This window comes from Rattus rattus, chromosome 14 (assembly GCF_011064425.1).
Source record: "Rattus rattus isolate New Zealand chromosome 14, Rrattus_CSIRO_v1, whole genome shotgun sequence".
Classification (NCBI taxonomy): domain Eukaryota; kingdom Metazoa; phylum Chordata; class Mammalia; order Rodentia; family Muridae; genus Rattus; species Rattus rattus.
The window spans coordinates 11,279,108-11,301,452 of record NC_046167.1 but is presented as its reverse complement, the minus strand read 5'-3'; the positions used below and the strand labels follow the sequence as shown (position 1 = coordinate 11,301,452).

The following is a 22,345-nucleotide window of genomic DNA, read 5'->3' as shown; positions in this document are numbered from 1 at the left end:
CGGGAAATACAGAGTTGGCACCCTTGTCGCGTGCCTCAGCACCAAAGAAAAGTACCTGCGATGGCTAGCCTGTGCCTTATGGAAGGTGTTGGGTTGATGACTTGCAAGGAATCGTGTGTGAGAAAATGAGGTTCGACCTTTATTCACCTCCATGATGCTCTCCTGCTCACCAGTAGCTGGGAGTATCCACTTTATGCTCAACTTAGAACGAAAACCCTCGGTGATGGGAAACTGGTAGGAGGCAGGTTCCTGAGGGGAAGAGGTTGCACAACCTGAGGTAGACTGAACTTCCAAGAAATCATTTCTGCTTGCGTAGAAAGAAATTGACTGGATATGCTTCTATTATACTCAGTCATCTTTATTAGATACAGCCCAGGTTAGTTTTTCTTAAAACAGAGATAGTGCCACATGAATTATTCATGCACTCCCAATACGTGTGTCTCAATCTCGTTAGCAGGTGATAAAAAGATAACATCATCTCAAAAAAATAAAAATGTCCTTCAGTGTCTTGCTTTGCTTTAATGTTCTCTATAAAATAATTATAATGAAGAGCTAATTCTTTTTCATTTTGTTCATGGGGGAAAGAGGGAGAGAAAGCACCTTGCTGTGTAGCCCAGGCTGCACTCGAACTCACGATGTTCCTGTCTCAGATTCTCATTGCTATGCCTCACTCTTGAAGGGCTCTTTCTTTTTTATTTATTTATTTATTATTTATTTATTTATATGAGTACACTGTAGCTGTCTTCAGACACACCAGAAGAGGGCACCAGATCCCATTACAGATGGTTGTAAGCCATGTGGTTGCTGGGATTTGAACTCAGGACCTCTGGAAGAGCAGTCGGTGCTCTTAACCTCTGAGCCATCTCTCCAGCCCTGAAGGGCTCTTTCAAAGGTTTATTCTTTCTCCTTTCACAAGTCGGCATCGAAACTTCCAAGTGTCCTGAAATAATATCAAACAGGGTTTTCAGAATATTTCCATCGGCCGTACCCTCCATGAGAAAAAGGGCTCAAGCCTTTATAAATGATTAAGTAGGAAAAAATATTAATAGTTATATTGATTCATAGATAAACTGTGTTCTGGGCTCCAGTCAAGATAGCGTAGATGATGGGTGACACAGGAATTGTGACATCTGTGTGCCAGTGTTGTACTGACGCCCCACCCCCCTCCCCAAGTCATCACTGACTCCCCTAAGCTGGCCTTTGTGAGGACAAAGAAAAGAAAACTAGCTTTTCCAAATCGAATGTGCCTGCCCATGGGGATTGATTGACGAACAGCCGACAGCATAGACTCTCCATGGCTAAAGCCCTGCGTGGCCGTTCTTAGCGGGCTCGGCCACAGTTCTGAAGGGAGCATGGAAGAGAAGCCAGTATGCTTTCAAATTAACCCAAAAGGAAGGGAACCCTGGCGTTTCCTCTGTGCTCGCATGCGGTACCTCAAAGTCCAGGGCTCCTTGGACTCCATAACGTTTCTCCGCAATCTCAATAACTTCCCTCGCAATGTTTTCTTGACTGGTGCCCTTCACGCTGATATATTTGCAGTCGGAGCTGCCATAGTGGCAGGAGATTGCCTGCGCAGAAAGGACCGGCGGGAGAAGGGCAGCTTATCAATCCCATTGTGCTCCGAAACCAAGCAGAGTCCTCCGAAGAGGAATGCTTCACTTGGGATTTGATTTCTCAATTGGAAAGAAAGGTGATCTATACTATCTTAAATCAGTCTCCTCGTGCAGAGCGTATCCCCTCCTCCTGCCGCTGAAGGCTAACTGAGAAATTAGAAAAGACTTAAAAAAAAAAAAAAAAAAGTGAGTGTGTGTGTGTGTGTGTGTGTGTGTGTGTGTGTGTGTGTGTGTGTGTCACAAGGGGCACACATATATCCATGTGGAAGTCAGAGAACAAGTTTTGAGGCTGGCTTTCTCCTTGTACTCTGTAAGTCCTATGGATAGAACTCTGGTCCTGAGTCTTGGGAACAAGTGTCTTCATTTGCTTAACCATCTTACTGACCCACAAAAGAGTGTTTTGTTTTGTTTTGTTTTTCAAATCAGTGTTTCTCTGTGTTGCCCTGGCTGTCCTAGAACTCAATCTATAGACAAGGCTGGCCTCGAACTTACAGAGATCTGCCTCTGCTTCCGAGACAGCCAAGGCTTGTTACACAGAGAAATCCTGTCTTAAAAAAACAAAAAATAAAATAAAATAAAATTAGCTGTGATACGTCTTTTTAAAAGGCATGTTTAGGAGGCCTAGTTCTTTAAGAGACCTTCAATGTTTTCAGGCATTTAAGTTTTCTCATATCCTAAAATTCTTCAATAGATTGTGTCCCCCGTTAGAGTAAATTCATTTTATTAAAACTTATATTTTTTGTATTGCAATGGCTATACCCTATACTTGTACAACTCTGAGGGCCATACCAGCCTCTTAATGGGCGTAGTAAGCACCATGGCTGTTTGATTTTGATGCATTAAAATATCATTTAGCTCTGTAATTGGAGTTTTGGCAGTTCCTTAGGTTTTGTCCCGAGACATCACCTCCTTTCCCCTCTGCCTAATTCCAAGCTCCAGAGAAGCTAGTGGGATTGTAAGTGGGAACGGAAGTTTGAGCAGCAGGGCTGGATAGAAACCATGGGACAGACCCTAAAAGCCCACTTAGACCCAAAGGAGGCCTGATGTTTGGTGTGGACCACTGGACTCCCATGGGGAGAAGACTCACAGATGGGCAGATCTACTGGACTGGTGGAAGTGAGAAGCTGGGCCATCCGTGGGGAATTTTTAAAGTGGGGGAGAATGTATGAAGTTGTTTACACTCTTTTTTTTTTCTTTTTTCTTTTTTTTTCAGAGCTGGGGACTGAACCCAGGGCCTTGCGCTTGCTAGGCAAGCACTCGACCACTGAGCTAAATCCCCAACCCCTTGTTTCCACTCTTAAGCTAAAGACTAGGATTGCCTGCTGACTCTGATTTCTGTGTAAAGTTTAGAACTCAGTACTGTCCAGGATCAATGCTATAGTTCTCTCAGTAGTGAAGACATTCACTTCTCTCCTGCTGTGCTTTAGAATGAACGTTATGAATTCCAAATCATACTACTTTGGAAATTCAGCCATTGTTTTTGCCTCAGAAGCAGCTGTGTGCAGAAAAGGACACTTCCGTTGAGAATTCTATAAATGGTCATGGTTCAGGGTTTAGGGGCCTACAGCACTTTGGTTCCTACCTAACAGAGTGAATATATATGCATATCTGCCACAAAATGGCCCCTCAGTGAGAAGTCCTGCCGTCTTTGCTATCTTAACGTATCTCGAGTGCCTTGTTCCAGACCATTCATCTTTGGAGATGTAGTTTCATGAATCCGTACTTTCCTGAATCCTTGAGTTCTGTTCCGACCAGATCCATGGATGAGCAGGGGATGGAAGAAAACTGTGTCACCCTTTTCCATCACCAAGTGGACGCGGGGGCTGTCCGGGTCATAGTCTTGGATGCCATGGTACATTTTGTTAACTCCTCCCTAGAACACATGAGAGAAGCCACGCTCATATTTGAGGTGCCACCATGACCAAGACTTCATCAGCAATGCAGCAGGGGAAGCGAGAGTCCTTGAACTTCCCCCAAGACAACAGTTTGTTTAACCTAGACTCTAAATTTTTTATATATATATATATATATATATATATATATATATATATATATATATATATATATATATCTCAACAACAACCCAGAGCCCATGGTAGACGGAGAGGAACGACTCCTGAAAGTTGTCCCCTGACCTCCACACATACCTGACAACAGCAAATTAACTACAGCTGACTCAGACCAGCTCTACTTCAAGCGGTTAACACGGGTGTGATGCTTAATTCTAATGTTAACTTGGTATGTTTCAGAATCTCCTGAAGAATTAGGGGCAGCACAAGATGAAAAGGGAGTCACCAAGGGATAATCTATGTTTTGGTGCTTTATCGTCTCTGCCGATGCCGCTGCTGTTTCCTTTGATGATGCTAGAACCAGTGTTTCCAGGTTTCTGTCCAGGGCTACGGAGCATCAGCTCTCCAGGAACCTTCTAGGCTTTAGACATCAGGGGCTGCTGGGACACTCGGCTTGGTCAACTGAGCAGCAACTACTCACTGGAGTCTCTCCCAGGTGAGACAGCCACTGTGGGACTGTTTTGACTGCTGAAGCCCCCGACTTTGAAGGACAGCCGTTGCTGCTATGCAAGTTGATTTAATAAATTATATGTATATACAAAATACCCATCCGCCCTACTGGTTCTGCTCCTCTGCAGAGCCCTGGCTAATAGAACAGGCAAGCAGACCTTTGTCGTACGCACGTCCAACCTGAACCAGCGATGTTCTTTCCTAGTATGACATTCTCTAGTATGACAGATTTTCCTATGTATCAGGAGTATCATGGCGGAGTTATTTTTAGTTCCCAAATCAGGAGGGAAATACAAGATATTTATGTCACAGCCAGAGTAAGCCAAAGAGAATAAAATAATGGTTGGGGGAGGGCACATATTTGTATTCCCTGCACTTGGGAGGCAGAGGCATAAAATTCCACAAGCACATCACCCCAGTGCTGTTCCTCAGCTACGCTGTCTACTATGTTTCCCATTTGTACACTTACTGTTCTTTGACAATTTCACACTCAAGTGCACATGTGCGTTCACACACGTGCGCGCGCGCGCACACACACACACACACACACACACACACACACACACACACACCAGGATTCTCCATTTCCCCGGGGGCTCAGCCCCCTGCTTTTTACTGTGGATACTTGATCTACCCTCTCACCTAAGGGCTCAGGATCTCCTGGCCTAAGAGTTTTGAAATGCTGAGAATCTCTCCCTTGATTCCCTGGCTCTGGCTTCCCAAATTTTCAATGCATCTTATATCATCCCCCAAACTATCCGTTCTTGAAGAACTTGTTTGCTCTCCTCATTCACAGAAGCAAAACCTTTTCTAGTTCCCTACACAGCAAGTGCTGAGTGGATTAGCAGACCAGGGTGCAGCGTAGCAACCAAAGGAAGCTTGGCAATTAAAGAACTGAGCTATAAGACATTCACCACATCAGTGAAATTCGAAATCAGTGTGCTAAGCAAAAGAAGCCATGAAAAAGAGTGACTACTGGACTTGTGTTCATGCAACATCTTAGAAAGTGCAGACTAATCTGTAAAACCAGAAAACAGTTCTGTGGCTGTTTCTGAAACAGACAGAAAGAGGAGTATTCTTTTTCCTTTCTCTCTCTCTCTCTCTCTCTCTCTCTCTCTTTTCATCCTCTTGCTCTGTAGCTCAGGCTATCCCAGAACTTCCCATCCTACTGCATCAGTCTCTTAAATGCTAGGATCACAGGCACTGCCACTACACCAAGCTAGAGGGGATTTTGACTCTCGTAAGTATGGTAACCAAATGTATGTGCATTTCCAAAATGATCACATTATATACCAAAAATATGTATAGTTACTTACTTAACAATTATACCCTAAACAGAGTATATTCAGTAAGCCCTCCCTCTCTGGTCCCAGGGCCACTGGGTAAGTAAGCTCTCTTTCTCTCTCTGGTCTTTTCGGGCTCTTTTTTTTTTAATGTCCCTGCAGCTTCCGGCCCAGCTGTGCTGTGAGCACGAAGCCCCACTTGCCTATAAAATGCCTGGGTTTGCCCTTGACCTCCACACCTCCTTTCTAGAAGGGGTTTCTCCCATGTCCTTCAGTGCTCAACTCAGTCACCAGCTCTTTCTAGCCCAGTGGCTTCTCAACCTTCCGAATGCTGCCACCCTTTAATACAGTTCCTCATATTCTGGTGACTCCCCCCACCATCAAATTATTTTCATTGCTACTTCATGGCTGTAATGTTGCTACTGTTAGAAACTGTGGTGTAGATCCCTGTGTTTTCCAATGTAGAAGGGTCATTTGACAACCCCAAAGGAGTTGCGAGCCACAGGTTGAGAGTTACTGCTCTAGTGACTCTGTTGGTTTTTGCATCTGTAGGTGACAGTGTGACCCTCTTTTCACTCTGAGGTCCGTCATCAATTGGTAAGACTCAGTTGTCATTTATCACTTGTCCAGGGCTGAACTGTTTATGACTGGCCTTTGGGGAAGTATGTAGCACTTACCCAAGTCCCACACATGGGCTTGGCTTTCAAGCTCATGTGGGAAGGACAGAGGACATTGGATATTTGACCTGACTTCCTCAGATTCGCTCTGATTCTAACTGTATCTCAAGATGATACTCTGTTAAGAAATGAAGCACCGTCTCTACTCTAGGTTCCTCATGTACGGTGATTAAAAAAAAAAAAATGAAAACAGCAAACAAAGGCTTCTGGGAAGACTCAGTAGGGATACTGAAGAGATGGCCATTCCAGCATGAGGACCTGAGCTTGATCCTCAGAACGCCTGTTTCAAAAAAGAAAAAAAAAAAAAAAAAGCAGCTGGAGAGATGGTTGAGAGCACCAGCAGCTCTTCCAGAGGACCTGGGCTCGATTCCCAGCACCCACGTGGCGATTCCACTATCTGTAAATCCAGTTCCATGGGATCTGACCTCCATAGGCATCAGGCACACATGTGATGGACATGTGGTGCATCAGGCACATAACATGTGGCTATGCAGGCAAAACACTCAGACACACAAAATCAAAATAATTTAAAAAAGACAGGAAAGGTTGACTGTGCAAATAAATGTTCGCTTCAATCGCAGTGCTGGCGAGGGAGAGAGAGGGATCCCTGCAGCTCACTGGCCAGCTGCTCTAGCCTACTTGGTGAGAGACTGCTTGAAAAAGATAGATGGCCCCTAAGGAGTGCATGTGCATGGGCACACACATGAATGCGCACACGAGCACACACATGCCCCACACATTCACATACCACACACACACACACACACACACACACACACACACACGGAGACCTACCTCCCACTTGGGGTAATCATGTGGCTTCAGGGGGCCTTTGTGCGTGCCAGGGAGCACAACAAGACAACCATTGTTTCTGTCGATGTGTTCCATGGCTGTCCAAGCACAAACAATTAGGTTGCTGGGTCGGAAGGGGAAAAAGTGCAGATCCTGATGCAAGGGATGCCGGGACGTCTTCTTGCCTGCAAGAGGACCTGGTGTCAAAAACAAGGTCTTGGGATTTTGTCATTTGCCTGAAAACCTGAAACATTGACCTCTCTACCAAAACCAAAGAAATGAAACAATGTGTCCGGAAATCAGTCTGAAGAGCTAAGCAACAAAGTATCAAAGTATCAATGAGCGTTCCACATCCTCTCCTTTCTTTGGGTTCCACCGGAGGGGTGGTTAGTGCTCCTTCCCTGCAATCCCATAATCTTAGTTACACTTCATTCCTGTGTTGCTTGGGGTTCAACAAAGGGCAGCATTCATAAGGAAGGTAGGGTTCTACAGCTGGAGTAATGAAATTAAGAAGGCTCTAGAGCCACGCCCCAGTTCTTCCTCTTATGTGACTGAGGGCTGTCTCAGAAGTTGTCCTCAGGGGGATGACAGGCTTGTATCCAGCCGCTGCCACACTCCCTGGCTTTGCCCTTGGATCATCTGCACCTGGGTCCTGCTGTCCGAAGGAAAAGTGGAAAAGCAAATTTCTGCTGCTGGCAGAAAGATTTCTCAGTGTGGGTCAAGAGCCAAGTAGAACCTCCGGGATTAGTTATTAAAATGTGCACGCCTGGATATTTCTGGTATGTTCTTTTAATACACATGTAGGCAAGCCCGAGGTGCCTTAAGGATTCGAGTATAACTTAATAGCTTTAATTCTGTTAGTCAAAATACTGTGTTCAGGACAGGGATGGATGCGGACATGCTAAGAACGGCTTAGAACCATTGTTGACTTTGTTGGTAAACTATTTACCTTGCAAGCCTGAGGACCTGAGTTTAATCCCCAGAACCTGTCCTGGCAGTCTCTGTCAACTTGACGCAAGCTAGAGTCATCTGAAGGAAGGAAACCTCACTGAGAAAATTTCTCTGGAAGATCTGGCTGTAGGGCATTTTCTTAATTACTGATTGACCTGGGATGACCTAGCCCATTGTGACAGTCCCTTTGCTGGTGGTCCCGGATTCTATAAGAAAGCAGGCTAAAGAAGTCAGTAAGCAGGACCGTGAGCTCTGCCTGAACTCCTGCCTCCAGGTACTTGAGTTCCTGGACAGTGATATGGAAATGTAAGCCAAATAAACCCTTCCCTCTCCAAGTTGCTTTGGTCATGATGTTTCCTCACAGCGACAGTCACCCTGACTGAGACAGAGCCCGTGAAGATCACGCCAGGCCTGACAGTTCATACTTCCAATCCCATCACTGGGGAGGCGAAACAAGAGGATTCCCCGGGGCTCATTGACCCTCCAGCCTAGCTTGATCGGTGAGCTGCAGGCTAATGAGAGATCTTGCCTCAAGGGAGACAGACAGAATCCCCGTGGACACCCAAGTTGCCAGCATGCACACCCTCTCGGGAGCACATGAGCGCATGCACACGTGGCAGTACTTGCACACACATGAGCACACACACAAATAGTTTAAAAAACGAATTGAGAAGCTTAGACCAGCTGGGCGGTGGGGGGGCATGTCCTTAATTCCAGCACTCAGGAGGCAGAGGCAGGCAGATCTTTGAGTTTGAGGCCAGCCTGGTCTACAGCATAAGTTCCAAGAAAGCCAGGGCTAGACAGAGAAATCCTATCTCAAAAAACAAACAAACAAAACCCCCATTGAATGGGAGGAGTTTGAGATAGACAAGCTGTTGCTTGCTAAGCTCGAAGACAGCCTATTGCAATGCCCCTCCCAGTCATCACGTGACTGGGTTACTCCTCAGTATTGTTAGAAATTGTTTTAGGGTTGCATTGACACCGGTACATAGGCGCGGGCCGGCGTGTCCTTGGGCTAGAGAGCGGGACGTCTGCCCAAGAGTCTCTTCGTTTGTGGTTGACCAGCCCGGACCGAATTTAAAATGGGTGATGTTGAAAAAGGCAAGAAGATTTTTGTTCAAAAGTGTGCCCAGTGCCACACTGTGGAAAAAGGAGGCAAGCATAAGACTGGACCAAACCTCCATGGTCTGTTTGGGCGGAAGACAGGCCAGGCTGCTGGATTCTCTTACACAGATGCCAACAAGAACAAAGGTATCACCTGGGGAGAGGATACCCTGATGGAGTATTTGGAAAATCCCAAAAAGTACATCCCTGGAACAAAAATGATCTTTGCTGGAATTAAGAAGAAGGGAGTAAGGGCGGACCTAATAGCTTATCTTAAAAAGGCTACTAATGAATAATTCCACTGCCTTATTTATTACAAAACAAATGTCTCATGGCTTTTAATGTATACCATAATTTAATTCATACACCAAATTCAGATCATGAATGGCTAACAATGTTTTTGTTGGACAGCCCCGATTTAAGTAAAATTGACTTGTCATAAAGTGGATATGATCTTTTTTAAGTAACACTTCCAATTGAATACATGTTATCACTGCTTTCCCTTTCTCAAGATAAGATTGGACTTAATTAGTAATGTTTTCCTTTCCATAAATATGAGGGTGTCGCCTCAAACCTATTGAATGGTTTTATACTTAGATTTATATAACTGGGTATATGAATATGTTCAAATCCTGGGAAAATTCTGTCACTGTCTCAGAAACAAGAAGACTCACCCGTGCTTCAGTGTATGTTCACTGGCCTCTGACAGGCAATGCTAAACACCAGGATGGAACTATTCTTGACAATGCTGTTTTAATTAGAATTCCCTACATCAATGATGCTGCCTTTCACCACTGAAAGGCATTTACTGTGGTTTATGTATATCAAATAAAGAGTATTTAACACTTCTTTATAGTTGATCTACAAGTTAAAATGCTTTTAAGAACAAGTTAGGCCTTTTAAATCTTCTCTTATCTAAGACTAAGCTGTAATTCAGAATTGTCCTTAAATGCCCATTCGGAAAGTCATAACTGGAATTTCTGTTCATGCCTGATTGGGAGTGGTACTCTTTTCTAACTTACTAGATGGAAAGATGAAAATAAAGGAGATAGTTTGTAAGTTATCAACAGTCAGAAGATAATTAAATCAATCACAAATCATAAAAAAAAAAAAAAAGAAATTGTTTTAGGAGTTAAGTACATACATTCCCTCATCTACAGTTTGATGGCTATACACAGGGCATGGGTTCGAACATCAACTTTACATATTTAACCTAACAATATTTTCCTTTTGTGGTTCCCCAACAAAAATCGAGTTCTTTACCAGAATCCGGAGGCTTGTTGATCAGCATCGTGTGCATAGCCATAATATTGGGTCCAGTGAAGCACTCCACGTATTTCACAATCTAAGGAAAGAGCGGTAAAAAAAAAAAAAAAAAAAGATAGCTTCCCAGGAGATCAGAAGTACAGGCAAATGACTTAGCGTACAACGTTCTATAGAAGAACCAAGATGGCGGGGCAGGCCGAGGGGCAGAAGGATCTGGAGTTTCAGAGTCAGTTTCCGATAGAGTAAGACCCCGTCTAAAACAGCAGCAGCAGGGGTTGGGGATTTAGCTCAGTGGTAGAGCGCTTGCCTAGGAAGCGCAAGGCTCTGGGTTCGGTCCCCAGCTCTGAAAAAAAGAACCAAAAAAAACAAAAAAAAAAAAACAAAAAAAACAGCAGCAGCAACAACTTGACACCCAAACTTCAGGGCTGGCAGTGCAGTTCAGGAGTGTGTATCAGCATTATGTGACGGCCATATTTTTGGGTTCATCGAAACACTCCACATATTTCTGAACCTAAAGCTTACGTAGGTGTATACAGGACCCTGTATTGAATCGGCAACATCAAAACCAGCAGACAGACTAATTTTATACCGCTGCTGGCAGAGCCATTATAATAAATAAACTGACAAGTAATAGCTTTGTAATTGCCGGTACCCCGTTATCGAGTCTTAGATGAGGCCTCTTGTTTTTCATAACAAACATAATTAACCCAGTCCGTGGAAAAGCCATCATGATGCCGTGGACAGTAGGGTGAGATGATTCTTCATTCGAATGAAGGCAACTGCAAAGTCTCTGTGCGTTGTAGGCTCTCTGGGTCCCATTAATAGCACCCGTGGTCTCTACCCATTAGAAGCCATTAGCTCTCCCACCCCACCCCAAATGCGACAACTAGCTCCAGTACCCTAGAGAGAAAGGAGTTGGAAGGAGGTGGATCTATGAAGCTGACGGGGAAAGGGCACAGGGATAGATGGTGTGAACCGAGCAGATGTTGGCGACAGACAGGAAGGCAGGCTGGGCTCCTACCTGGGGCAGGGCACAGTATCTGAAGAGCTCCTCATTATGTTGGAAATCCTGGATCTTCGTAACCACCCTCTCACTTGGCGCATAACCCTCCTTCGCAATGGCCACGTCTTTCATTACAGTCATCCCTGGTGGTTTCACCTCCTTTCTGCAGATTCTTTCAAACTCTGCTCTAGAAATGAGATTTACAAAAGAGTGTTATTATGTGGGCTTCCAAAGACCTGGCTGGCCCTGCCCTGTTGAGAGCTTTGCGGCTTCACTGCTCTAGTAGAGTAAGAGGAGAAGAGCGCGGCCAGAAGTCCTGCCTTCTACCTGGAAATCTTACCGCAAAGTACCTCATCCACAGGGACCAGGAGGGAAAGTGTGCGTGCGTGCGTGTGTCCTTATGCTTGCCCAGTGAGCACGTTACTTACTGAGCCACCTCCCAGGCCTGATAGGTGACATTGTAATAATAGAGGCCCAGCACCCCTTACCTGAAGGGCTTAGGAACAAAACTGCTTTGGATTTCAGATTTTTTTTCTTTTCAAGACTGGGTCTCATTTTGTAGCCCTGGCGAGCCTGAAACTCGCTCTGTAGACCACGCTGGCCTCAAACTCAGAGATCTTCTTGGCTGCCTTTTTTTTTTAATAAATGGAAACTTTTTTTTTTTTTTTTTTGGTTCTTTTTTGGAGCTGGGGACCCAACCCAGGGCCTTGCGCTTCCCTAGGCAAGCGCTCTCGGGAAACATTTTTAAAAAGATTTATTATATATATGTGTGGTGTGTGTGTGCACTGTAGCTGTCAGACACACCAGAAGAGGGTTATCAGATCCCACTACAGATGGTTGTAAGCCATTGTGTGGTTGCTGGGAATTGAACTCAGAACCTCTGGAAGAGCAGTCAGTGCTCTTAACCGCTGAGCCATCCCTCCAGCCCTGCCTTTGCCTCCTGAATGCTGGAATCAAAGGTGTGCACCACCACACCTGGCTTGGATTTCAGATTTATAAAAACAAAATACTTGGAATATTTATGCATGCATAATCAGGTAACCTTGTAATGGGACCCAGGTCTACATACAGAATTCACTTGTGTTTCCCTCACGACCTATACACAGGCCTACAGGCGTCTCATGTATCATTTTTGCCTGTTTTGACTTCGACCGATCACAAGAGGTTACTGTGGGGGTTTTCCAGATATTGTTTCATGTCAGCACTCAGAGAGGCTTTAGATTTGGCCGTGAGATTTATTCGATGTTAAAGGTTGAACATCCCTTAATGCAAAAAAAAAAACAAAACCAAAAAACCCAAAATCTGCAAACATTTCTGTGGCAACTCTGGAGTGCCACAGCCTGGTCCTAGTGCCTGCCATTGATTTTCCCTTATTTTGTCCCAACAACATCAACAACAACAACACTAAGACACCAGTAGAATCAAAATGCCCCATTTTAAAAATGGGGCTGGCAAGGCATAAGCAGATTGCCCAAGAAGACTAGAGGTAGGGCTAAGATTCAAGCCAGAGAATCTGGCCCTGGAGCTCACACTCCCAAACACATCACATCACTAAAAACAAAAACAACCTCTGAACTCATCTGGGGAGGTGGCTCAGTGAGTCAAGCACCTGCTGACTCACTCAGGGCAGGACCCACAGAAAGGTAGGTGTGAGAGTGTGAAGCTGTATTCCCTTCCATGCTCCTGTGAGATACACAGAGGCAGGAGAGTTACAGGAAGCCCTCAGCCAGTGAATAACAATGGCAAATAAAAAAGAGGCCTTGCCCAAAACAGGGAGAATGGAAGGGACAGACAGACAGACAGGCGTGGTTGTCCTTGGACCTCCACATGCACGGGTTGGAACTCATGCATGTCAGTTCCCAGACGTACATCTCTTACACACGCACCAACCATGAGCATGCAGAAGCTAATCTAAGCCGGTGTCACCATTGCATCCATGTAATGCAGGCTTTTGGTAAAACCATAAATAGAAGTATTATACCGAAACCGTTGAATATCATCATCTGATACCAGATTTTTAATGACGAGAAACCCGTTTTCTTCATAAAATTTTCTCTGCTCCAGGCTGAGGACATTATTGTCCAAAGTATACCTAAAGAAAAAAAAAACAAAAACAAAAACAAAACTTGAAGTCCCCACTTTAAATTACAAGCTAGCAGTCCACCAAGAATCTGGATTACATTTATCAGGGAGGGTGAGACAGGGTCTCATTATGAAGTTCTGGCTAGCCTGGAACTTGCTAGGTAGACAAGGCTAGCCTTGAACTCAGAGATCTGCCTGCCTCTGCTTCTTGAGTAAAGGGACCAAAGGTGTGTGCTACGGCACCCCGCCTACATTCACACCTTTTAACATTTCTATTTGTATGGCTTTAATGAGGTAGTGAGGTAGAAGTTCAGAGTGTTAAGTTCAAAACATAGGTTATGGACACCAAAACTGTATACTACTGAAAAAATATCAACCAAGGAATGATATCTTTGCAATAGATGTTTAAAATGAAGTGCAGAGTACTGTGGATACACTTATTATATAATATGATAAAAGTCATATAAAACTAATGCAGAGAGAAAGAGAGAGAGAGAGAAAGAGAGAGAGAGAGAAAGGGAGGTGAGGGTGTAGGCAATATCACTCAGTAGCAGAGCAGTTGCAAAGAAATAATTGGTTTTAAATAATGATTGCCTTTCAGTAATAATTCAAAATTCTGAATTTTAAATTTTCTACAGTGACTAAGCATTGCCTTTCAAATGGAAGATCAATTCAATTATATATATATATTTTTTGTTTTTTCCCTTAAGACAGGTCTCACTTTGTAGCATAGACTGGTCTTGAACTTGGAATCTTCCTGCCTTGACTTAGCTAAGTCCAGGATTCCAGGCATGTACCACACCCAAATTATACATTTTAGATTGTCCAGTCAGTACATTCTCAGAAGCAACCAAAGGAACGAAATTTACAAACTCAGATTAACCAAGGTAAACCAAGAATCTCATTCTTCAAGGTTGTTGTGATATATATATATATATATATACATACATATATGATATTCATGAAGGCTGGGTGTTCCCCTTTAAAACAAGGCAATATATGTGACAGCTGCTGGTCTACAGTTGTCTCAGCTGCTCTAGAGCCTGGAGGGTCCTAAGCTCAAGACCTACCTGGTAAGACCCTGCTTCTTATAATCTCTTCCCATGCATGCCTCTCTGTCTGTCTCTGTCTCTGTGTCTCTCTGTCTCTGTGTGTGTGTCTGTGTGTATGTCTGTGTGCCTCTCTGTCTGTCTCTGTCTCTGTCTGTCTCTGTCTCTGTCTGTCTCTGTCTCTGTCTTTCTGTCTCTGTCTCTGTCTGTCTCTGTCTCTGTGTGTGTGTCTGTGTGCCTCTCTGTCTCTGTCTCTGTATCTCTCTGTCTCTGTCTGTCTCTGTATCTCTGTCTCTGTCTTTCTATCTCTGTATCTCTCTGTCTCTCTGTGTGTATGTCTTTGTGCCTCTCTGTCTGTCTCTGTCTCTGTGTGTGTGTCTCTCTGTCTCTCTCTGTCTCTGTCTCTTTCAAATTTGTCTCTTTCTCAAATATCAATAAAACCAAAATAGAAGTAAATTAAATGTGACATATGATGCTTGGATTTTCAAGGGTTAGATTATGTATTTTCTATCCTTTTTTTTAAACTTCTTTCTGGATTTTAGATATGCTAAGAAAACTTAGGTTCTCCATAGTTCCCCAAAGCAATAGTGGTTAGAACGTTTTCTGGAAGCCAAGTATTTCTACAGTGAGTTCTAGCTGGGCGGCTGACTGCATGTTGCAGCCCAGTTATTTACCAGGAAATCTTTTATACACCGTCCCAGTTATTGCTGAGCTGAAACACCATGACCAAAAGTGACTCAGGGAGGAAAGGGTTTATTTGACTTCTACTTCCATATTGCTGTTCATAGTCAAAGGAGCTTGGGGCAGGAACTCAAACAGGGCAGAACCTGGAGGCAGGAGCTGATGTAGAAGCCATGGAGGGGTGCTGCCTACTGGCTTGCTCCCCGTGGCTTGCTCAGTCTGCTTTCTTACAGAACCCAGGACTTCCAGCCCAGGGATGGCTCCGCCCAGTCATCGCTAATTAAGAAAATGACCCACAGGATTGCCTACAGCCCAATCTTTTTTTTTTTTTTTCTTTTCTTTTTTTTTTTTTTCCCGGGACTGGGGATTGAACCCAGGACCTTGTGCTTCCTAGGCAAGCGCTCTACCACTGAGCCAAATCCCCAACCCCGCTACAGCCCAATCTTATGAAGGCATTACTCAATTGACCTTCCTAGATAATTATATCTTGTGTCGAGCTGTCACAAAACTAGTCCGAACACATACATAGTCTAGTTACAGGTTAAAATGAGATCTACTTACTGGAATTGTTCAGGACAGAAATTGGCAGGGGAAGCCGGCCCTGATACGGGGTGGGCTACCTGAGAAAAAAATTAAGGAAAAGAAGTAGAATGCAGGCGCCAACCTTTCTGCCAAACGCCAGCCTCCTGCCTTGTTTCTATTAACAGCACAGCCAGTACTAACGTTACCTAGTCTCTGTCACCACAACCTGAAGAGGAGCCAGGGAGGTCTGCTGTTCAGAGCAAGAAGTCAGCCCCTGTCACTACAACTCCCAAGAGAGTGACCTAACCAGGGCATAACCCCCAGTCTCTCTACCTGTAGCTCCAGTCAGCCCCAGCTCCAGGATGTCCTTCCGCTAAACCACTGAGCGAATAAAACACCAAAGGTCGCACTTTAGAAACGAGCAGAAAGCCGTGGGCCTGTGCACTTGCCTAGTGCGACTGCGGTCTAAACTGGGAAGAGGCTGGCAGTCCTTAGGCCACCAAAAGTCTGAGGCACACAGTCAAGTAAACATCTAAGTATCCCAGAGACTAGGGATTCATTTGTAAGGGTCGTTTTTATAACTCGGTAACTACAGATTAGGAACGGCCCTTCTCTGTTTATCTTAAATTGCTGCTCTCACGATGTCAGCTCCACTCAGGTGGGGGCAGAGCCCGCACTTGGGAGGTAGAGGCTGAAACAAGTGGGGTTTTGAGTTTGATCAATTTGATCTACTTAGTGGGGTTCAGGCTAGTCAGGGCCACACAGTGAGAGCGACCAACCAAGCGACCCCACAATATCACTTCACATGACCTTGTCTGACATCTACCTTCGTCCGTTTGTTTGTTGAAACAGGATCTCACTATGCAACTAATCACATGGAGCCCGGAAGTTTTTATAGCCCAGCTGGCCTCAGCTTCTTCCTGTCTTCACCTCCCAAGGGCTGGGGTTGCAGGTGTGCGTTATCGTGCCTGGATAGCTTTTATTTTATTTACTTGGGCTTTATGACTTTTCGAGGCAGAGGACATGCAACATGGGCTAGCCTTGGGTCTTACTACGTAATCAAGTATGACCTTGAATTGACCCTCCTGCCTCCATTCGATTCCTAGAGGTGAAACTATATAGACATGTGCCACCATACTCGGTCTATTATTTTTCTTGCTTTCTTTTCTGTTCTTTTATTCTTGTTGTTGTTTGTTTGTTTGTTTGTTTGTTTGTTTGTTTTTAGTCAGAATCCTACTACGTAGCCCTGGCTGACCGGGAACTTGCTATGTAAGCTGATCTTGAACTCAGAGACTGTCTGCCTCTGCCTCTGTGGAGATTAAAGGTGGTCTGTTATTTACTTATTTATTTAATGTGCCTTGGTGTTTTGCCTGCATGCATGTCCGTGTGAGGGTGTCAGGTCACTTGGAGCTGGAGGACAATTGTGAACTGCCATGTGTTTGCTGGGAATTGAACCCCGGGACACTTCTGGAAGAGCAGCCAGTGCTCTTGACTGCTGAGCCATCTCTCCAGCCCCACAATTCCCACTCTTGTTCAACTTTCCCGGCATAATGTTGCCGCAAGGACATAGAGACCTCAGTGCTCCAAGCTGGTCTCCTCGGCCCTCTCCACTGTCTCTGTTGTTGTTGGAGAAATGTTAAGTGATGTTGAGATGTATAACAGAGATGGGGGGGGGTAAAGGGAAAAGAGACACACGGGAAGCTTGATACAGTGTGATCCCAATTACATAACTACAAAGCATTCTTTACACCCTAATCCACATTGCTTAGAAGTAAATCAAGGCTGGGGAAGACACTGCCAGAATTCCTAGAACTCTACTTAGTAATATATTCCCTATGGCTCTTGGCCAGCACGGCTAATACCCAATACCAGCTGCTAGCTACATCTGGCCATTTAAATTGAAAACGGATTCAAGTTAAAAGGGTACACTTTTAATCCCAGCACTTGAAAGGCAGAGGTGGTGGATCTCTGAGTTCCAAGCCAACCCAGTCTATATAGCAAATTCCAGCCAGTCAGAGATGCATGCATGGTAAGATTGTCTCACAAATCAAGGAACCAAAGAACCCAACAGAGTAGCAAGAGACTGAACAAATTTCAGTCCAAATGTATCTAGTGCCAGTGAGTTCTCAAAACGTAGCAAGCATCCAGTTGCCAAGAAGAAATACAGTGTGATTTCCCACCCCTACATGATCTGCAGGTCTAACCACTGCTTTAGTTCAATGCACTGAATCAGGCTATTTCTCCCATCCGTTTCTCAGTGTAAAATGAAGTTACATTATTGACTTGTAGATAAGAGTTTACATTTGAGGTGGGCCTGGTCATGGCTGCTTATAAACCAAAAGCCCCGCAGGCAGAATGAGAGGGAAGATCAAAGAAAGAGCTGCTTTGATCGGCCTCAGAAATGCCGGGCACCGAGGATCCAAAACCGTTAGCAATTTCCTGGGCCAGGAGCCTGGACTGAGCAGCCAATGGTTCGATATTTCCTCCTACCCGCTGAGAACGTGTGTGTGTGTGTGTGTGTGTGTGTGTGTGTGTGTGTGTGTGTGTGTGTGTGTGTGTGCATGTGCAAAACTGCTTGCAAGCCTTGGTTTAGTGGTTTGTTTTGCTTTTGAAACAGTCTGTCACTTTGGGCTAGGCTGTCTGGCCATTAAGATCCTCAAGTCTGTACCTCCCAGTGGAATCACACGCATTTATCACCAGGCCCTCGCTTCTGAAGGAACTAGGTAGGCCAAGGGAACCAAGTCCCTTCCAGAAGCTAGTTCAGTCCTCGGGAGGCCTGGGACACCTAGACCCAGGAGGAGGAAGCATACACAGCTACTGGGAAAGTGACAGCCCGAGGGCTGGTGGAGAGGGCCTGCAAAGTGCAGGGCAGAGTCCTGAGCCCCGGCCTTCTCTTTTTGACGACTGGCGCCCCCTCCTGACCACGGAGGATCCCTGCCTCTGCCGGCCTTGGTCAGAGGCAAGCAGAACTCTCTGAACTTGAGTTTACAGAGCAAAATGTCCTTGGCATTTCTGGGTGCAGGGCAGAAAAATGCCAAGGCAGCTGAAAAAATGGCAGTCCACCTTGTGATGGCGTCGTCCCCTCTTTCTTTACGCCTCCCGCTTTGCACCCAGCAAGAAACCACGGTGGTAAAGAGGCTCAAAATGGTGCGGGGATGCACGCTAGCCACCTAAGTCTAGAGAGTCACATCCGTCGCCCTGGACAAGGGCTCTGGGGATGTAGGGGTCACCGATCGTGGGGACCTCCACCTGGGCCCCCCCCGGGGAATGGAGACCGGATAGAGACGGAGGCGCAAAGGCTCTCTTGTGTCCTTGGAACCACCACCAGGGTGGAGATGCTCCTTCCGGCCTGTGAGCCCACCCACAGCCCAAAGGATACAATCTGAAGGGCCGAGGGTCGGCCAAGGTGTCCCAGAAGGACCTGCAGCCGGGCACCAGCGCGGGTATAGTCCATGGTGGGGGCAAGCAGACGCAGCTGCTGCGCCTGGGCTTCACTTAACTCATCGAAAGGCCCCGCCTCCTGGTGGAGGGTGGAGTATGGTCCAAGGGCAGGACACAGCGCCGCCCCCAACCTCTCACGGCGGACTCAGGGTTGGGGAGCTGGGGGAAGGGAGACGCGGGAAGCTGCCTAGGAGTCCGTGCTGCGGATCGCGGTGTCTTTGTTCTAATCTGCCAAGGATCCTCCCTGCAGCACCGAAACGTAGCAACTGGAGCACGTCTCCCAGCAACCCGAGGCAGTTGGGGATCCGAGCCACACTTTTAACTTGGTGGTTTTAACCTGTGGACAACTAATCTGTGTGACTATTTCTCCCACTACGAACCAATAAGAATTAAAAATCATCTGTGCTATTCAGAAAGAGACATTTAATTTAGCGTGAATCTATCCTAAAATATTAGAAAGTTTGGCCGTTAGTTTTTAAGACGTATGATTCACACAGTCTAGTATAATTTATATTACGAGAGAGAGAGAGAGAGAGAGAGAGAGAGAGAGAGAGAGAGAGAGAGAGAGAGAGAGAGTTTGCGTCCTTGTTTGTGAAGATCAGAGAAACAATCTTCGGGGAAATTGAGTCTCCTTCTACTACCTGCGTTTTGGGGATCGAACTCGGATGGTCAGGTTTGTTCGGCAAGATGCGTTAACCTCTGTGTATCTCGCCAGCCAGAATAATATGTAAATTTCTTACATAGTTAAAAACTGTTTTCCTGGTGTCTTTGAAATTCAACCACTGCCCATAACCTTAATCTCTTTGTCTCTGGTCTCTTTATCTTAGAGAGTTACTTCTAGATTGCTTCTAGTTACTTCTAGATCCATAAACATGTTAGCTAATTTGGTGAGAGTGCCGTATTCCAGGAGAGACAAGCTAGTAGCCAGACAAGCTACTCCTGTTTCCAGGCTGCCCAGATTCGTTCATTAGCCTGCCCTTTAGGCTTTGACCTTTGGGACAAGACTCCTGTTAGCTGAAGCTCCCAGGGCCCGCAGACTCCTTTGCTAACTCCTAACCTCATGTGTCCAGCCTGAGTAACCTGGTGGGAGGAAGGAGGCTCTGTCTGCGAGAGACGAGCTTATGTGGCCCGCAGTTTAAAAGCAGAACTGACTGCATCTTTTTTTCCACTTGGGAAATAAGTGTCCTCTTACTGCCCTCACCTGGTGCACAGTGGGAACTGCAGGGAGAAGGAATTAAACAAAACTGAAAGTCGTCTGAATTCGGGTCAACTCTAGCAGAAGTGAAAGCTCTGAGGATTGGCTGGTTTCTCTGACTAGCAGAGAAAATTACCGGTTTGGGGGTCTGTCTTAGGGTTTCTATTGCCGCAATGACACCATGACCAGAAAAGCAAGTTGAAGAGGAAAGGGTTTATTCGGCTTACATTTTTACCGCACTGTTCGTTCCTCGTTAAGGGAAGTCAGGACAAGAACTCAAACAGGGCAGGATCCTGGAGGCAGGAGCTGATGCACAGGACATGACAGGTGCTGCTTCCTGGCTTGCTCCCCATGGCTTGCTCAGCCTGCTTTCTTCTAGAACCTACGGCCACCAGCCCAGGGGTAGCACCACCCACCGTGGGCTGGGCCTTCCCCATCCATCACTAGTTAAGAAAATGCCTTCCATCTGGATCTTCTGAAGGCATTTTCTCCATTGACATTCCCTCCTGTCAGCTGACTTTAATCTGCGTTAAACTGACATAAGACTGGCCAGCACGGGGTGAAAGATCGTGCCATGTGAGACAGAATTTCCCCTGCCTCTGTGTGTGTAATGTTTCCTAACCTGTAGTAACAGGGCTTAGAACCCAGAACCCCATGAGGGGCAAGAACCCTAGCAGTAAGCTGTCTCATTTATTTTTTTTTTTTCAGAGCTGGGGACCGAACCCAGGGCCTTGCGCTCTACCACTAAGCTAAATCCCCAACCCCAAGCTGTCTCATTTAAACCAACCCATTTGTTTTGTTTTGCTCGGACTACGGCTGAGATTTCCATGTTGCCCAATCTGGCCCAGGACTTCTGGAAGTGATCCTCTGGCCTCATCCTCCAGAGAAGATGGGACAGGAGGAGGTGTGGATGCTTGTGAGGAACCGCGTGGGTGCCAGGTACTGTGGTCTGGTCCTCCACAAGGGTAACATATCTTGTTAGCCACTGAGCCCTCCCCTTAGCCCTGCTTTGCTAGTATGAAAACAGCTCTTATACCTGTTTTCTAACCAAGAAGTGATAAAGACAACTTTTAAAAAGTCAACTTCTAAAATCGTCTCAGAACAGTTTTCCCCAACTGTCGAAGTTAACGTGAATGACTTTTCCAATAACTCTATTTAAGCAGCTAAACACAGTAGAAACAAACAAGCAAAAAACCCACCCCAGATTAAATTCAAGAGTTGTGCACGCCTAAGAGAATTCAGTTCGCAATCTCTGGGGACACAGTTCAGGGGGTGAAGAGCTGCTGGTGTGCACGGAGTCCTGCATGCAGAAACTTGCTGTCCTGGAGCACACAGTAACCTTGGCACATGGTGAGGGTGGGGGATAGAAGCAGAAGGGTCAGCAGTTCACCGTCATCGTTAGCTAAAGTGAATTAGAGGGCTGCCTGGGCTGCCTAAGACCCTCCCTGAAAAGGAGAGGGGGGAGAAAGAGACTCTCACTATACAAATGAGAAATCGTCTGCAATCAACTTCAAGTTGAAAATATTTGAGAATAAATCTGAATATGGGCAGGTGATCTGGTAGCAAGCTTTCTTTTGCTATTCCTTTTCTGTAATAGGGTCTGATGATGTAGCTCAGGTTGGCCCAGAACTCACTATGTAGCTCAGGTTGGCTTCAGTCTTGTATCCACCCTTCTGTCTCAGAGTCCCAAGTGCTGGGTGTAAGTGTTTGCTACCTTGTCCAGCCTTAGTGGCAAGCTTTTATTGGTTCATGCTCTACTGAAGGGAGCCTGCTCACTTACTGTGACCTAGCCAGGCTTCACCTTTTCCATAGTACAACATCTAATGCTTCCAGGAAAAGCCAGCCCTGTCCTTCGACATCTGTCCCTTGTCTTGGCCAGTCAAGAATGGATCAGCAATCCTTCCGTCCTCCATGGTGGGCCTTGCCCGCCAGCATATAAGTGTGCTCTGTATTTCCTGTACCTTAAAAACCTTTCCATCAAGTTCCTGCTCAGTGATTACTCAAAAGTTCATAGAGATGATGTGTCCTGGGTCTGAGATGACTCAGCAGGGGACAGGCCCTTGCTGCCGAGCACAACGACGGGAGCCCTTGACCCCATGTTTTAGAAAGCGAGGACTAACTCCTCTACGCTGTCTTCTGACCTTTGGGAACACAAACACATACACAA

At 45.7% G+C, this 22,345-nt stretch overlaps 2 protein-coding genes across 2 annotated transcripts; one reads left to right on the top strand and one right to left on the bottom strand.

Moving 5' to 3' along the window:
* Positions 1 to 715: 715 nt before the first annotated feature.
* Positions 716 to 19,079, bottom strand: Phyh (phytanoyl-CoA 2-hydroxylase). Its single transcript, XM_032884515.1, has 9 exons — positions 18,922 to 19,079; positions 15,582 to 15,640; positions 13,190 to 13,300; positions 11,227 to 11,395; positions 10,203 to 10,284; positions 6,888 to 7,069; positions 3,337 to 3,486; positions 1,434 to 1,568; positions 716 to 940 (listed from the first exon to the last, which is right to left on the bottom strand). Exons 1-9 carry the CDS (start codon positions 18,994 to 18,996, stop codon positions 887 to 889), a joined length of 1,017 nt encoding a protein of 338 aa, XP_032740406.1. The 5' UTR covers positions 18,997 to 19,079; the 3' UTR covers positions 716 to 886.
* Positions 8,840 to 10,002, top strand: LOC116883393 (cytochrome c, somatic-like). The gene has a single exon (XM_032884516.1). It carries the CDS (start codon positions 8,918 to 8,920, stop codon positions 9,233 to 9,235), a length of 318 nt encoding a protein of 105 aa, XP_032740407.1. The 5' UTR covers positions 8,840 to 8,917; the 3' UTR covers positions 9,236 to 10,002.
* Positions 19,080 to 22,345: the final 3,266 nt, after the last annotated feature.

Coding starts and splice junctions, on each gene's coding strand:
- LOC116883393 (XM_032884516.1), top strand. CDS start 8,918: ATGGGTGATGTTGAAAAAGGCAAGAAGATTTTTGTTCAAAAGTGTGCC.
- Phyh (XM_032884515.1), bottom strand. CDS start 18,996: ATGGACTATACCCGCGCTGGTGCCCGGCTGCAGGTCCTTCTGGGACAC. Junction 13,301..15,581: donor TTCTGTCCTGAACAATTCCA/GTAAGTAGATCT, acceptor TTTTTTCTTTAG/GTATACTTTGGACAATAATG. Junction 11,396..13,189: donor GATGATATTCAACGGTTTCG/GTATAATACTTC, acceptor TCTCATTTCTAG/AGCAGAGTTTGAAAGAATCT.